The 15,311-nt window shown below is 57.3% G+C and overlaps 1 protein-coding gene across 1 annotated transcript in view; it reads right to left on the reverse strand.

Moving 5' to 3' along the window:
• Positions 1–7,074: 7,074 nt before the first annotated feature.
• Positions 7,075–15,311, reverse strand: part of RUVBL1 (RuvB like AAA ATPase 1) — a 35,842-nt gene continuing 27,605 nt past the window's right edge. The window contains exons 9-11 of the mRNA XM_082639166.1: positions 12,050–12,152; positions 8,388–8,479; positions 7,075–7,468 (exon numbers count right to left, since the gene is read on the reverse strand). Of these exons, the coding sequence (XP_082495292.1) occupies positions 7,309–7,468; positions 8,388–8,479; positions 12,050–12,152 (355 nt within the window). The 3' untranslated portion in view covers positions 7,075–7,308. The remainder of the gene's footprint in view (positions 7,469–8,387; positions 8,480–12,049; positions 12,153–15,311) is intronic.

The following is a 15,311-nucleotide window of genomic DNA, read 5'->3' on the forward strand; positions in this document are numbered from 1 at the left end:
ACGTGGCCGGCCTTCCTCCTGAGCCGGCTCAGCCTCAGAGTTTCCACGTAGAGCCTTAGACCTCGTCATGGAAACCTGATCTCTGAGGTGCTGTGCAGCCAGGGCAAGAGGTCCTCTGGGAGCCCTGGAGGGACAGGGCCTGGGGCCTGGCCTGGCCTGTGCAAGCCGTGCGGCCACAGGAGCCAGGCGAGCAGGCACTGAAACTCGAGGCAGGCAGGCAGGCGGCCCTGTTCGGACCTCCAGAAACTCAAGTCAGAAAAGCTCCTGCCCGCAGGAAGCATGCGTCCCCTCACCGCCCGGCAGTCGCTGTGCCCGTGGCCGGGAGCAGAGCCCGTGCGAGCAGCCGCGTGCGTGGCTCAGGGGACGTGGGCGGCCCCTCGGCCCTCACTGCCCGCCTGTGGCCTCTGTGCTGGGAGCCGTGGGGCAGCTCTCCTCCCCTGTGGGGCGGGCCGTGCACCGGCCACCGCCCACAGGAGAGCTCCCGAGAAGCTCCCGAGAAGAACCAGGCCCCGGGAACTAGACTGTGGCCAACGGTCACACAGCCCCTCCTGCAGGCACCTCTGCCAGGGGCCTCGTCGGTGCGAGGACTGAGGGGCCCGGGGAAACGCGCCCCACTCCAGTCAGCCGGCCCTGCTCCAGTCCCACCACCGACCCCACCTGCTGACCCCACCACTGCCCGCTGAAGGCCTTTCCTGGGCCGAGTCCCCACCAGGCTGAGTCTTCAGCAAGCTCACGTGCAGGGGAAACAGGTGAGCTGCCCATCTCCACCCGAGGGGTCAGCCCATGGCCCAGGTTACAGGCTGGCTTCCTGACACGAGAGCCAGGGGGTGGGCATGTGACAACGTCCAAGGGTCAGCAGAAGCTTCGGCGCACAGTGCAACACGCACCAGTGCCTGGTTCCGGAGAGCCCCAGATGGACTGTCCCTTGGGCAGTGCCCCCCTCACGCCCCTGCCCCAAACCCTCTGGGACGTGCCATCACCCCGCTCCGAGCCTGTGGCCAGCACACCTCCATGTCACCCGTTCCTCTCACCCGACACACAGCAGGTCCCGGGGTACACGGGGCGAGAGCTGCGTCCGCCCTCAGAAAGCCACGTCCTAACCGTCGGAGTTCTGTGGTGCCCACCAAGCCTCTGGGCCTTGCCGCAGTTTCCCTCTGTCTGTCTGCCTGCCAAACTCCTGTTCATCCTGGAAAGCCCAGCTCAACAAGGAGAAAAACATCTAAAAGCCCGTAAGAAGGGGAGAGAATAAATTACAGCACCTCCTTTCTGTGGAAAGGAACTAGGAGAATAATATCCTTCACATCCTGAGTTAGAAGAAACTCCAGGACGTGCTGTTGAGGGAAAAAAGAAGACAAGAAGCAGGACAATGCATGCTAATATGTGTGTTTAAAGGTAGAGTCAGGGGAGGGATAAACAATTGTACGTCACGAAAAGGCCTGGCAAGTTTTCACGAAACGAAACATCCACGTATCCTACGCTCAGCTCTTCCACTCCCGGGTATGTACCCCAGAGCAATAGGATGGGATGCCACCCGGAGACTCGTACGACCAGTGGATGCACAAACAGCACCGACCCCACACGGCATCACACTCCGACGTCACGACAACTGCCGACACGAGGGCTGGGACCTCACTATGCAAAGGCAGTTGAAAGAAACCGATCACAAAAGAGATGTCCACACGCTATGATCCCGTCTTTATGACGTTGCAGAGCAGGCAAAGCCGACCTGTGGTGGGGAAACCCAGAGCAGTGATGCCTCTGGTTAGTGTGCTGGAGGCTGAGTGGGCGGAGGCCTAACTAAGGGAGCTTTCTGGGGTGACAGGAACATGCTTGACGCGACTTGGGTTTCATCCGTCAAAACTCATGGAATTGTCCAGTTAGGGTTAGAGTAGTTCACTGTGTATACATGTAACCTTTTAAAAAACAAACAAACAAATATCCAACTCTAGGTAACTGTACCTATGCTGAAGTATTAGAAGTACATATGCATGACGTGGCCTGATGTCTGCAACTGACTGTGAAATGCTTAAGACAGGATAAACATGGACTGAAGGATGGAGGGAACATGGCGGGCACGCAGGTGACAGGGATACGGGGATTCACAGGTTCCTGCAACTTTTGTTTCCTTTTTAGAATCGAGATAGAATTGACATACATTATATTAGTTTCAGGTGTACAACATGATTCAACATTTGTATATATTGCAAAATGATCACCACAGTAAGTCTAGTTAACGAACACCCAACACCGCACGCAGGTAGTTACACATTTGTTTCCCCTTGTGATGAAAACTTTTTAAGACCTCTCTCAGCAACTTTCCAATATGCACTACAGTGTTATTCGCTGTCCTCACCATGCTCTACACTCCATCCCCAGGACTTCTTTATTTTATAACTGCAAGTTTGCACCGTCACCCATGTCACCCAGCCCCTCCCTCCCGCCTCTGGCAACTACTATCTGTCCCTGTATCTGCGAGCTTGGTTTGGTTGTGTCTTTTAGATTCCACATGTAAGTGGGATCATAGGTAGCTGTCTTGCTGTGTCGGATCTGTCTCACTCAGCGCAGTGCTAAGTCGTGGATACGGAGTAAAGCCCAGGCCTCTGTGCCCATTCTCTCCTCTCTGCTCCAGAGCCCTGCAACTTTCCTTATCTTTGAAATGTTTCCTAATAAATGCTGGGAAGCATAGGGTGGCTGACGGCAGGGGGCAAAGAAGATTGTTCACCGACACCGCTTCGATCTTTTTACATTTTGATCCATGTTCATATATATATTTATATATACTATATATATATTTTTTTTTTTTTTTTAATTAAAAGCCCAGCTCAGTAAGCTTTCCCTGACTGCTCTTTTCCCACGTGCGCGTTCGGACACACACTCCCTCCCTGCCCGGCCCTGGCCTCAGCCTCCATCGCTGGGCCCCTGGGCTCCAACCTGCCGGCCAGGCTTGCCCACGCCCCCTTGAGGAGGAGCGGAGCGGGCGGCGCTTTCCGCGGGCGCAGCGTGTGGGTGTTGTGGCCTCGCAGTGGCGGGCGGCGCGCGGCGGGGAGGCTGCGGAGACCCCGGAAGGGAGGAGGGGCTGGCGCGACCCCAGCTGCTGCTCGCCCCCGTCATCTCCTCGGGGAAGCCCTCCAGTCCGCCCCCGAAGCACCGGCTCACACTGCTTCCCTGCGGCTTGCCGGCAGCTGTCCGGAGCCTGTACGCCCTCGCGCACGGGGCCGGGGGGGGGCGTGCGGGCGACCGGGCCAGGCCCAGGGTTTTCAGAGACTCCGGGCCGTGGGCGAGGCTGGCGGCCCGAGGGCAGAGGTCTCACAGCTGTCCCCCTGCCCAACCCTCGTGCGGGGCCGCGCATGCGTGTCCTGGGACCGGCGGTCCCGCGCGCCCGTGCGCGCGCCCCCCGCACCGCAGCATCCCCATTAATCACTAGGCGACGGCTGTGTCGAGCGGGCAGCCGGCGGGCGCCCATCGGCGCATCTTATCGCGCCGGCCCAGCCGCCGTGCGCGCCGCCCATTGATCGCGCCGGCCGGGCCGGGGTCAGCGCGGGCCGGGAGCCTGACAGCGAATCCATCGCCACAGACGCGCGCTGACGGCGGCCCGGGCAGCGCGGCCCGGCCATTAATCACTGCGTCTGCCGCGAGTGACGGCCAGGGCGACAGGAGCAGCCGGCGACAGCCAGCCCCGCGGCCGCCCTCCCCGCGCCCCGGCGCCCTGTCCCCGGGACCTGCTATCCCCAATAAATGGAGGAGGCAAGACGATGTCTGGATGGGTGGACTCCGTTCTACCTCTCAGTGGGCCTGTTCCCAGACACCAAAGGGAGGGCTGGGCTGGGACAACGCGGGCAGCCACTCCTCCCCTCTGGTTGCCCAGCCCTGCCTGGGCCTCACTGGGGATGGGGGGCCAGGGGCCCAGGGAGGGCCAGCACGTCATTCCTGGAAGTGGTGGACACGGAGGCAAAAGCCCACGCCTCTGCCTGTTCTCTCCCCTCTGCTCCAGAGCCTGTGGGCCCTGAGCTGGGGCTTATCCTGCTGGGCCTAACAGAAGTGTCCAGCCACAGGGGCCCTCCAGGCCTTTCCAGGGCCTGCTGTCTGGGTTCGGGAAGGGCAGAGCCTCACGGCTTCTGGCTCCTGTTGGATAAAGTGTGGCCTTCGCTTCTTCCAAGAGGGACAGGGATCGGGAACTCTTCTCTGAATTATAGTATCTCGAGTGCCTGATGCAGCCACATGTCACCCCACCAAGTCCGCACACAGATCTATGCGATATGACTGCCCCCCTCTTACAGAGGAGGAAACCAAAGCTCTAGGACCAGAGGGATCAAGGGCCAAACAATCCAAACCGCGCCCCTGTCTGCCATGCCCCCTGGACCCCTTTGCTCCCCTCTCCCACCTGCCGCCTCTGCCTGGAACCCCTCCAGGGCAGGGGCTGCTCAGGCTGGTCCAGATGCTGGGTTGGGTGCCCAGCATCTGCTGCTTTCCTGGCAGAGGCCCGCTGGGGTCTGAGACATGGAGGCCAACAGGGAGTGCCCCCCACCACTGTGCGGCTCCATTTTATTAGAAAAATGGTTGAGAAAGGTTTGCTAACCAAGAAGTCACCATCATCTGTTTAATCCTAAAAACCAAAATATTCTAAGAACCAATCTAGGGGGTGTAACCTAAGAGGTGTGGTGGTGAAAAGACACCGGGGCTGAGAAAATGAAGGAGAGGCCAAGGTGGCTCCCCAGTGAGGGCCAGGGACCCATCTTTCAAGAGCCCCTCCGGCCCGGTCGCACTCCTGGCCATTAGCACAGGAACAGGGAGCTGGGATTCATGCAAACACTCCTCCTCAGCCACCCAATTGGCTTGCTGGGAGGCACCCAAGAGAGCCCAGGCCTGGAGCTTGGAAAAAGAGCCGCTTCCTACAACCGGCCCCCACCCGCCTCACGTTAATATTACAATTCTTCGCGACGGAGCTGAAATAGTGCAAAAAATGGGGTTGCTGTAATTGTTGGTAGCTTGTGTGTCAGCCTGATAAGATATAACAAATATTTTCCTCCCCACCAGGGTCTGTTTCCCCCTTGGTAATGGATGGAGAAACTTCTCATAGTCGGCGAGGGATCGGTCGTAAAAACTTCGCCTGGAAGATTAATGTGATAATCACAGGCTTTGCTGGAAAAAATAGGAGGGATTAAAATAACCCAACCTTCCTACCTGTCCAGAACCATCTCCCTCACTGTGGAGCACAGACGAACGAGGAGGCCATCTCTCTGGGCACCACCAAGGCCAGGAGACCTGAGGAGCAGGACAGGGGGCCATGACCACACATGGCCGTCCTCCACGGGACTGCTCTGGACGGCACGGCCCCTGTGCACCGGGGAAGATCTCCGCCCAAGCTGGGCTGGAGGACGAGGTCCGGCCAGGGCAGAGCCTGGTTCTGTCATCTAGGGTATGACTTTCCTCACACCAACCCTGCCTGCCTCACCTGCCTGGCACAGAAGTCAGGGCTCGAAGGCCCCTCCAACAACTTGGCACACTGAGGAAGGCAGGTTAGCCATAGGCGTTAGGAGCACAGACTCCACCCAGCTGATTCATCCTTACTAGCTGGGCAAGTGACTTAACCAGCACCAATCCCGTGGGGCTACTGCGAGAGCGCGGAAGGAAACGCGCAGCATCGCACAGGCCCCAGCGCACAGCGGTTCTCGCTGCACCTTAGTTATCACTCTTCCTTTGTTCCAACGTGGCTTAAGTTGGGAGACCAGAGACACGGGTGCAGCCTTGGAGGAGATGGGTAGCCAGGTGAGGCCTGAGCGCACAGCCCTGGCCTCAGGAAGCGTCCCACCATCCCCCCGTGCCTGGTTGCCTCACACACACCCCCAAGACCCCCACGCTGGGGTCTCCCTCAGGGGTGGGGCCCACAGAAGATCCATTTTGGCAGCATGAGTTCGCTTGGGGCCTTCTCAGGGCCTGGGGGCCCTCCAAGGGCCGGATGGATCCCCAGGCGTCAGCCCTCCTGCCCGGCCTCCTGCACACGCTCAGGTGATTGTCACTACGTGGGGAACAGCGGTGCTGGCCGACCTGCATTAAGGCGGTGATTGGAGCAAGATGACCATCCTGTTTGCCCCCTCTCCCACACGCAGTAGCAGCACGAAGACCCTGTCCGTGTGGCACTGCTGCTGGGCTGAGCCCCGCCTCAAAGGAGCAGCACTGCGCTGGAGACAAGGACCGGGCCTGGCAGACAGCACGCTGGGGCGTCTGCCGGGCGCTCCACTGCCCCTCCCTCCCAGTCGCAGTGAGCGGGGCCCGGCAGAGGGACACAGGAGCCAACTGACAGGGATCCCAACGGTCAAAGCGGGAACAATTTGAGCAACAAAATAAAGTCATACCGGGTTATAACCCGAAGTATATAATAAATATCCGTGAGTCCATCCTGATAGACATGACTGAATAAATGAGCAAACGGGGAGAACGGGTGACCTCAGCCCTCCCGGAGGAGAAGCAAGCTCCCCTCCCCTCTGTGAGGGCTGTGCTTAGAGACGCCCTCCAAGAAGGACAGTGAGGACAGGGGGATGGACAAACCCAACAGCACCACCTCAGCCGGGCGATCGAGGTCAACACGACAGCCGTGGGCCTACCGGCGGCCGCACCTCTGACAGGACGCGATGGAAACGCCCCTTTCCCTGTGCTCTTCCTCCCAGTGACCCTCAACCCCAGTTCAGTTATGAGAAAAACATCAAACAAGCCCCACTGAGGGATATTGGGCAGAGTACCTGACCAGCACTCCTCAAAACTGTCAAGGTCATCAAAGACAAGGAACGTCTGAGCAACTGTCACAGCCAGGAAACCACAAGAGACATGATGACTGAATGTGACGTGGGCCCTGGACGGATCCTAGGACAGAGAGAGGACAGCAGATCACTGAGAACACGTGCACAAAGCACAGGGACGTGTGCTGTGGACTCAAGGCACATGACAAACATGCCACGTGGTTGTAAGATGCTGACAGCAAGGGACACCTGCACCATCTTCACAGCGATTCTGTACATCTCCAGCTGCTCTAAAACACAAAGTTTACTTTTTAAAAAATTAAAAGAAAAGTCAGACAGATATCATCAAAAAAACCTATCAGGGTTTATTAGAAAACACACCAGATAAGGCAGGGTTTCTTCAAAGCAACCACGGGACGAGTCACAATAACTTAAAAAGAAACTCTTCCACACTAACTGACAGCGCTGCCCCCCGCCCGGTGGGGACAGCTCAACCTGGGGGCGAGCCTCCTACCCGCAGGCCAGACCGGGACCGGGCCTACCCGGAGTCTCCTGGTAGAAGGCCTCGGCCGTCTCACTTCATGTACTTGTCCTGCTGGTCGGCCAGGATTCTGGCCGAGGACTTGGCGTCGTAGAAGAGCTCGCTGATCTCCTCGACGTGCTCCTTCTCGATGCCGTCCTTCCCGTTGATCTTGGCCAGCAGGTTGGCCGGGGTCAGCAGCTGCACCGCGTACCTAGAGCGGCCGGGGCCAAGGCAGGATTGAAGGAGGGCCACGGATGGGAGCCCCATCCCCAAGTCAGCAGGCACACTGAGGGAGCTGCAGAGGCTTGTGCCAGCCGCTGCAGACACGGCAGACAAGGGGAGCGTTGCCACTTCTGAGAGATCTGGAGTCACAACCTCACCAGAGCGGGGCCAGAGGTCACTGCCATGACGTATAAGCCCTACTCTCCGAATCCGTCACTGCCTAGAGGTCCGCCCCTCCAGCAGGAGGCCCTCCACTGCTACTGGGAAGGGACCACAAACTTGGATGTCTACAGCGGCAAGCAGGCAATGCCAGGGTCCAGATCGGGACAGGGAACATGGCAGAGAAATGAACACACAGCCCCATGAAAGCAAAGGCCCCAGCCAAAGGCAAAAAGTCCAGGAGTTTCTGAAAGCACCACTCCACCCAAACAAAACCGCCTGCATTCTGCTTCAACCTTAGGAGCGAGGAACTGACTCAAAGGGAAACAGGGCCAGGCCGAGCACTGTGAAGTCATGACTCATAAGCAGTCAGGACCCTGAGAAGGGTCACCCTCTAAGCAACTGGCTTCCGGCCGCTGGTGGGCAGTCAGGAGAGCCACCTCTGCCCGTGCTCCTCCCCGCCCAGCAGACGCTGGAGCACAGGGCCGGAGCGGAGGGGCTGCCTGCCCTGCACCCGGTCTCCGGTTCCGTCCATCTCCTCCACGCAGGGGGCCGCCAGGCAGAGCACGCTCTCCCCACCAGCGGGACTGTCCGCTACAGGACGAGGAGACTTAGCGTGTCACTCAGCTTTCTCAACCCCACCGTCTAGCTGTGCTGCTCCTGCCACAGGACGAGACCCCCACCCGGGAAGAGCGGGCCCGGTCCTGCGCCCTGGGAAGGCCCGGCGGGCCCGGGCCCGGGCGGCTCACCTCAGAGTGGTCCTGGTGCCGATCTCCCCCAGGTGGTTCAGCGCCTCCTCACTGATGCTGATTCCCTCGGTCTGGGCTCGGATTTTAATGATCTTTTGGAGGAGAAACACTGTGATCAACAGTGACCGACCCCAAGTGCTCTCGTCCCGCCTCCTAACAGCACAGACGCCCCAAGCGGGGCCGGTGGGGCAGAGCCGTCCTCGCACAAGTCGGGGGCACGGCCCCGCGCCGACTGGAAGGCAGCTGGTACCCCGAGGTGTGCACCAGGGCGGCGCTGCCCCTGTGCCCACCCCGCCTGCCCCGGCTCCCTCAGCGGCAGCTAACCTTCCCAGCAGGGGCACCGCCACCTCTAAGCACAGGCAAGAAGAGACACTTCTTATTTGCTTGACAAATGCAATGGTTAAATAAATTTTAAAAGTTACTTTTAAACATTTACCAGCTCTCATAACATCACTGGGAGATACCTCATCTGTCAAGAAGAGGCTGACGCTCGTGCAGTTTGAGATCCTGGTACAGTTGGAGGGGAAGCAGGCTGGCGTGGGGACACCGTAACACAAGTGGCACCAGGATCCTGCAGGCGCACCAGCGCTGCGTGATAAGGGCAGCGGGATAATGATGTTGTGTGTGGTGGAGCTGAGATAACTCGAGGACTTCGAGCCTCATATAATACAGGAATTTTTCACTTTGGCAGCTTCGTAAACAAGTTATCAAGAAGCCCCTGTTTAAATTAAAGCCATAAAAACACACCCGGGAAACAGGCGTGGAAGTGGGAAAGACTGAGCCCCCAGCTAAAGCCTCACAAGGGGGAGAGGGACCAGAGGTTTAGGAGGTGGACACTTCAAATGGGCGTTCGGCTCTCAGGCAGAAACCCCGAGGGCAGGAGCTGCAGGGGCACGGAGGTTAGCGTCTGGTGACCCTGGTGAAGGGGACCCAGCGTGGCAGCCGCTGTCAATGGGAAAGGCCCGGCTCGGTAGGAACCAGGTCCCGCAGATGTCAGCAGTGAGCGGACGGGGCGCCGAGGTGGACGGGCCGGCACGTACCAGGTGAGGCAGCCCCGCTGCTGCAACCAGCGACGCCAGGGCTGAGGCCCGCGTGCTGGCAGGAAAGGCTCTCATTTTGTCAAGAGAGACTCGGAACTCAGATTTTTGTATGCAAAGTCCTAACTGCTGAATGCTGTCAACTTATTTAAACATTTCACAAACACTGCACTGGCCACATCTGTTCAACCAGTGGGCTGCCAGGCGTGACCTCTGTGAAAAGAACCTTAGTATGTGCGTGAGGGGTCCACTGTCTGGGGTCCAGAGTTAAATGCAGCTGAGCAGAGAAGTTACTGGACGGGCACAAGGACGGCAGGGAAAGGAGAGAGCAGAAGGCTCCAGCCACGGGACTCCCCTCCGGCCACGACCGTCAGAGCGGGGCAGCTCTGTGCTCCCAAATAGAAAGAGCTCTCACCGACAGCTGGGATGGCCAAGGAGTCCCCTGGGGCCTTTGGAAACTCTAGGGAGATGCAAACATTGGGTCCTGGAACCTGGTCTGGGGGAGAGCGCCAGCCCGGAGCGTCTGGCCTTCGGCGAGCCACAGTGACCCTGGAGGGCTGTCAGGGATGCTCTGCTCTCGTTCTCTCTAGAGCAGGTCAGAGCAATGCCAGGAGCTCCTGTTTCAGACCGCTCGGAAACGGACAGTTCATAAATTAGATGTTTAATCATTTAATAGCCTGCAGGGATAGTTTATGAGGGTGTCGGCGCTGACGGCCGAGTACACAAGTTACATTTACTTTGTGTTTTAAAAAACCGACCCCGGGCTCCAGGAAAGATGCTGAGGTTGTCCCCTGAGCAGCCCAAGCAGAGCCGTGCTCGTCTGGCAGCTGGTCTATCCTCTGCTAACCCGAGAGATGGCCCGAGAAGAAACCCGCTGGCCGAGCCTCCAGACCCTGGGGCACAGCGCACGCACCAGGGAGCTGGGGCAGCGTGCTCTGGGTTTGTGAACAGCAGTCGTGACGGCCGCAAGCCCCCCGAGTTGCCGTCACTGCCTCCCTCAGTCCCCACGACAGCCTCGAGACGAGGGAGCTCGCCTCCCGGTGAACAGAGGTCACGAAGCACCATGGGGTGCAGGCTGGGGCTCCGGCCCAGCAGTCCAGGTAGGGGAGGGAGCAGTTTCTCCCCTGCTTTGCCTTCTCCTCCTCATCAGTGAAAGCCTTGGCTTCAAGCTAGCATTCATCCGAGAGCAAGAGACCGCCATGTGGCGACGGGGCCCAGCCACGGACGCCATCTCCTAAATAACGCCCCCGGCGGCTCCGTGAACCAGAACCGCGTGGGCGTCCTGCCTGTGCTGCTTGTGCGGGGGGACCTCTGGCTCCACCCGCCGCCAGCGCTCCTGGCGCCGGTCAACAAGAAATGCCAGCAGGGCCGGGCCGGACGGGCCGCAGGCAGGCAGGGGAGGTGCTGGCGAGTGTCCAGGAGCAGCCCCCTGCCTGAGCTCCAAAGGGAGATGCTTGTCGACCAACTGCCACGGGGACTCCACTCCCAGATGAGGTGTCTCGAGCGGGGAGGAGGCTGGCGGCAAAGCGATCAAAACCACAGGCTTCAGGATGAGACAGCCTGGATCCCAGTTATAAGCCCTGCCACCGCCTAGCCACTGACAGGCTGCATGAGCCTGGGCAGCTTAACCAGCCTGAGTCTCGGCATCCTCCTCTTTAAGAATGCCAATGAAAATAGTTCTCCCTACCTCGAGGTGACGGGGGATCAAGTGGCCCAGTACAATGTCTAACAAAGACTGCCTGTACTGTGGCGAGGAGAGGGTCTGGCAGAGCTCACCGAGACGTCAGTGCAGCCCTGGGCCACTCCACGGCCCCAGCTGTGGCCACATGCTGACCCCACGGTGAGAGACCTATGCCTCAGCAAGACCATCTGGGGCAAGGGTGGGCAGAGCAGGTGGCTGGGCTCTGCAGGGCACAGCCTGGCTTTGCGTCCTGGACTCGCCACTCAGTGACTCAGCCGTCAAAGGGGGGAAACGACTGCCCGGAAGCACCAGAAAGGGGACTGGGGCTTCCAAGGGTGCCGAGGCACTGTGGGGCACACATGGGGGTGACGAGGCCAATCCCATGCATCCCGCCACCCCCCACCCCCAAGCCTCAGCCAGACTCAGCTCATGCAGGGCTGAGCACACACTATGTGGGGCACTGAGCTAAACGCTCCCTTGTGCACCACCACGCCTCTTCCTGTGAGCTTAGGTTCGTGCCTTCCATTCCACACGCCCTCTACACTTGTGATGCTGTTTCACTACCATCGCCACGGCCTCGGCAGCAGCCCAGGCAGAGCCTCCGCTAGGACTTGGGGTCTGCGCCTGCCGGAGGTGCCTGTGTGGGTTCTGGCAGGCCAGCACCTGGGCTAGAGCCTCTCACTACACGATGTTCTGCTGCCTGTTTCCTAGAGCTGGTGGCCTCCCTAATGGCTGTCACCAAGTCGATTTTCGCACTGTCCCTTTCCTAAGTTTACGGAAGGGATGGAGTAGAAGAGAGAACAGCCAAGACCACGGGCAGCTGAGGTTTTGTGACACTTCAGGCCACGTCCCGTTGGCTCACACACCGTTCAGGTGGGGGGGCCCTCTCACTGGGCGTCAGGGACACTGGGAGCGAACGAGGGGAGAAGGGGGGCGGTGCTCACCTGCTTCATCTCCTGCGGGGTGTACAGCATGGTCCGGATGATCATCACTCGGTCCAGAAGGTCGAGAGGGATGCCGTGAGGAGAGGTGATGTCCTCCGTGCCCCTGAAAGGCCCAGAAGTGCCACATCACTCAGGCCTCTCTGAGACCAGAAACTGGACACTGGAAACATGGCTGAGGCCCTCATGATGACAAAGCAGCTAGTTCTCATCCTGAGAGTCAGAGGCAGGACCGCAGAGGACACAGACTACTAACTCAGGTGGTGTCAGAAACAACATCATTATTTTAGCAAATATCAACACCACAGGAAATTTGGGGAGGAGAAAAAAAGCCACCTAAAATCACATTAAAAATATTCATATGGTATTTGCCAAATTTTCATAAGTTACACTAAGTATGTAGATTTTTTTCTTTTTTCCTTTTGTCTATGTTGCTTCAGTCTTAATAGACCATCAAGTGTTTTACTTAACTCAAACTGTTGGGCATTTAAGTAGTTTCCAGTTGTTGCTCTTATTATTCATGGTGTTTTGATAAATAATTGTATGCATACAGCCATGAACATTTCCTCAGCAACTCTCACAGAGCATGACACAACCGTGAATATCTCCTTAATCAAACGAATGAACGAACGAATATCCTAATTTACACAGCTACACGAGCGATCTGATCCCATTGCACTGTAGCCAGTACTGAGTATTCTAATTCTTAAATAGTTTGCTGGGACTTCCTGGTGGTGCAGTGGTTAAGAATCCGCCTGCCGAACAAGGGGAGTATGGCTCTGGCACGGCGGCTGCGGCTGTGGTCGCTCGCAGCTCGGTTGCTTCTGGTGCCTCGCCGGGACCTGACGGTCTGCGGTCCCAATGAGCCCCTGCCCGTGGTGCGCATCCCGCGGGCTCTACAGCGACGGCAGGAGGAGCGGCAGAGTGGGCAGCGGAGCCCCCCGCGGCCGGTGCCGGCACGACCTGGGCCGCTGCCACAACGACTGAGCTCACGTGCCGCAACTACTGAGGCCCACGCGCCTAGAGCCGGTGGTCCCCAACAAGAGAAGCCACCACAATGAGAAGCCTGCGCACCGCCATGAGGAGGAGCCCCTGCTCACCGCAACTAGAGAAAGCCCACGTGCAGCAACGAAGACCCAACACAGCCAAAAGTAAACTAATAAATAAATAAATGAAATGAAAAAAGAAAAAAGATACAATACAGTATTGTTAACCACAGTTGCCATGCTGCACATTACATCCCAGAACGTATTTGTCTTGTAACTGGAAGTTTGTATCCTCTCACCACCCTCACCCATTTCCCCCGCAACCTCATCCCCATAGGATAAAATTATAAATAGAGAAGCCCCAAAACAAAAAACAAACAACAAAAAAAAAAAAAAAGAAAAGAAAAGAATCCGCCTGCCAATGCAGGGGACACGGGTTCAATCCCTGGTCCGGGAAGATCCCACATGCCCTGGAGCAACTGGGCCTGTGCACCACAACTACTGAGCCTGTGCTCTAGAGCCCTCGAGCCACAACTACTGAGCCCGCATGCTGCAACTAGTGAAGCTGAGCACCTCGAGCCCATGCTCTGCAACAAGAGAAGCCACTGCAATGAGAAGCCTAAGCACCGCAAGGAAGAGTAGCCCCCACTCACCACAACTAGAGAAAGCCTGCATGCAGCAACAAAGACCTAACACAGCAAAAAAAAAAAAAACTTTGTGGGCTTCCCTGGTGGCACAGTGGTTAAGAATCTGCCTGACAATGCAGGGGACACAGGCTCGGGCCCTGGTCTAGGAATATCCCACATGCCGCACAGCAACTAAGCCCGTGCGCCACAACTACTGAGCTTGTGCTCTAGAGCCTGAGAGCCACAACTACTGAGCCCACATGCCACAACTACTGAAGCCCACACGCCTAGAGTCCGTGCTCTGCAACAAGAGAAGCCACAGCAATGAGAAGCCTGTGCACTGCAACGAAGAGTAAACCCTGCTCTCCACAACTAGAGAAAAGCCCGCACGCAGCAACGAAGACCCAACGCAGCCAAAAATAAAAACAAATAAATAAAAAAATTTATTAAAAAAAAAAGTTTGCTGCTTGAAGGTGTAGAAAAAGGAAGGGTATAACACATCGTCTGAATTTGCATTTCCTTGATTACTAATGAATCATCTGAATGCTTTCCCTGTTACTTCATTTCGTTCTGGGAACTGTCCCGTCACGTCCTTTGCCTGTCGTGTGTGTGTGTGTGTGTGTGTGTGTGTGTGTGTGTGTGTGTGTGTGTGTGTGTGTGTGTGTGTGTGTGTGTGTGTGTGTGTGTGTGTGTGTGTGTGTGTGTGTGTGTGTGTGTGTGTGTGTGTGTGTGTGTGTGTGTGTGTGTGTGTGTGTGTTACGCAGGCCTCTCACTGTTGTGGCCTCTCCCATTGCGGACCACAGGCTCCGGACGCGCAGGCTCAGTGGCCATGGCTCACGGGCCCAGCCGCTCTGCGGCATGTGGGATCTTCCCGGACCGGGGCACGAACCCGTGTCTCCTGCATCGGCAGGCGGACTCTCAACCACTGCGCCACCAGGGAAGCCCGCCTGTCGTTGTCTTGAATCCTTAGCCAGACCAGAACAGAGTGGCCCGGGAGAAGAACCCCGCCAACCCACCGGGCCGCAGGGCGGCAGCTCCTAATGCTATGAAGGCCGGGCCAGCCTGGCGGCACGCGGGCCTAGAAGCTCAGTGAGCTAAGCCAGGCCTGCCTCGCCTTCAGGAGCCCATCAGCACCGAGGCTGGCCTCCCCAGCGAGACCAGCCTGCAGTCTACGGTCAAAGAACGAGGGCAGGTCATTTGCAGTTAACCTTCAGTAAGTCTCAAAAATAAGTAAACATTCTAGAAATATAACTTCAGTAAAAGAAAATCTATCTGTTGAAACTCTATCTGGTCAGTTGAACTGTAAGTGTATATTTATTATTGCAAGAATAAAATGTCCTGACACATGCTACAACAGGATGAGCCTTAAAAATGTTACGCTAAGTGAAAGAAGTCAGTCACAGAGGGGCAAATACTGTATGATTCCACCCATAGGAAATATGCAGAAAAGGCAAATTCACAGAAGCAGAGTACATCTGAGACTACCAGGGGCTGGGGGAAGGGATATGGAACTTACTGGTTAATGGGGACAGAGTTTCTGTTTGAGGTGATGGAAAAGTTCTGGAGATGGATGGTGGTGATGGCTGTACAACACTGTGAAGGTAATTAGTGTCACTGAACTGTACACGTAAAAATAATGAAAATGGCAAACTC

Source organism: Mesoplodon mirus (assembly GCF_964341445.2).
Source record: "Mesoplodon mirus genome assembly, chromosome: 12".
Taxonomy (NCBI): domain Eukaryota; kingdom Metazoa; phylum Chordata; class Mammalia; order Artiodactyla; family Ziphiidae; genus Mesoplodon; species Mesoplodon mirus.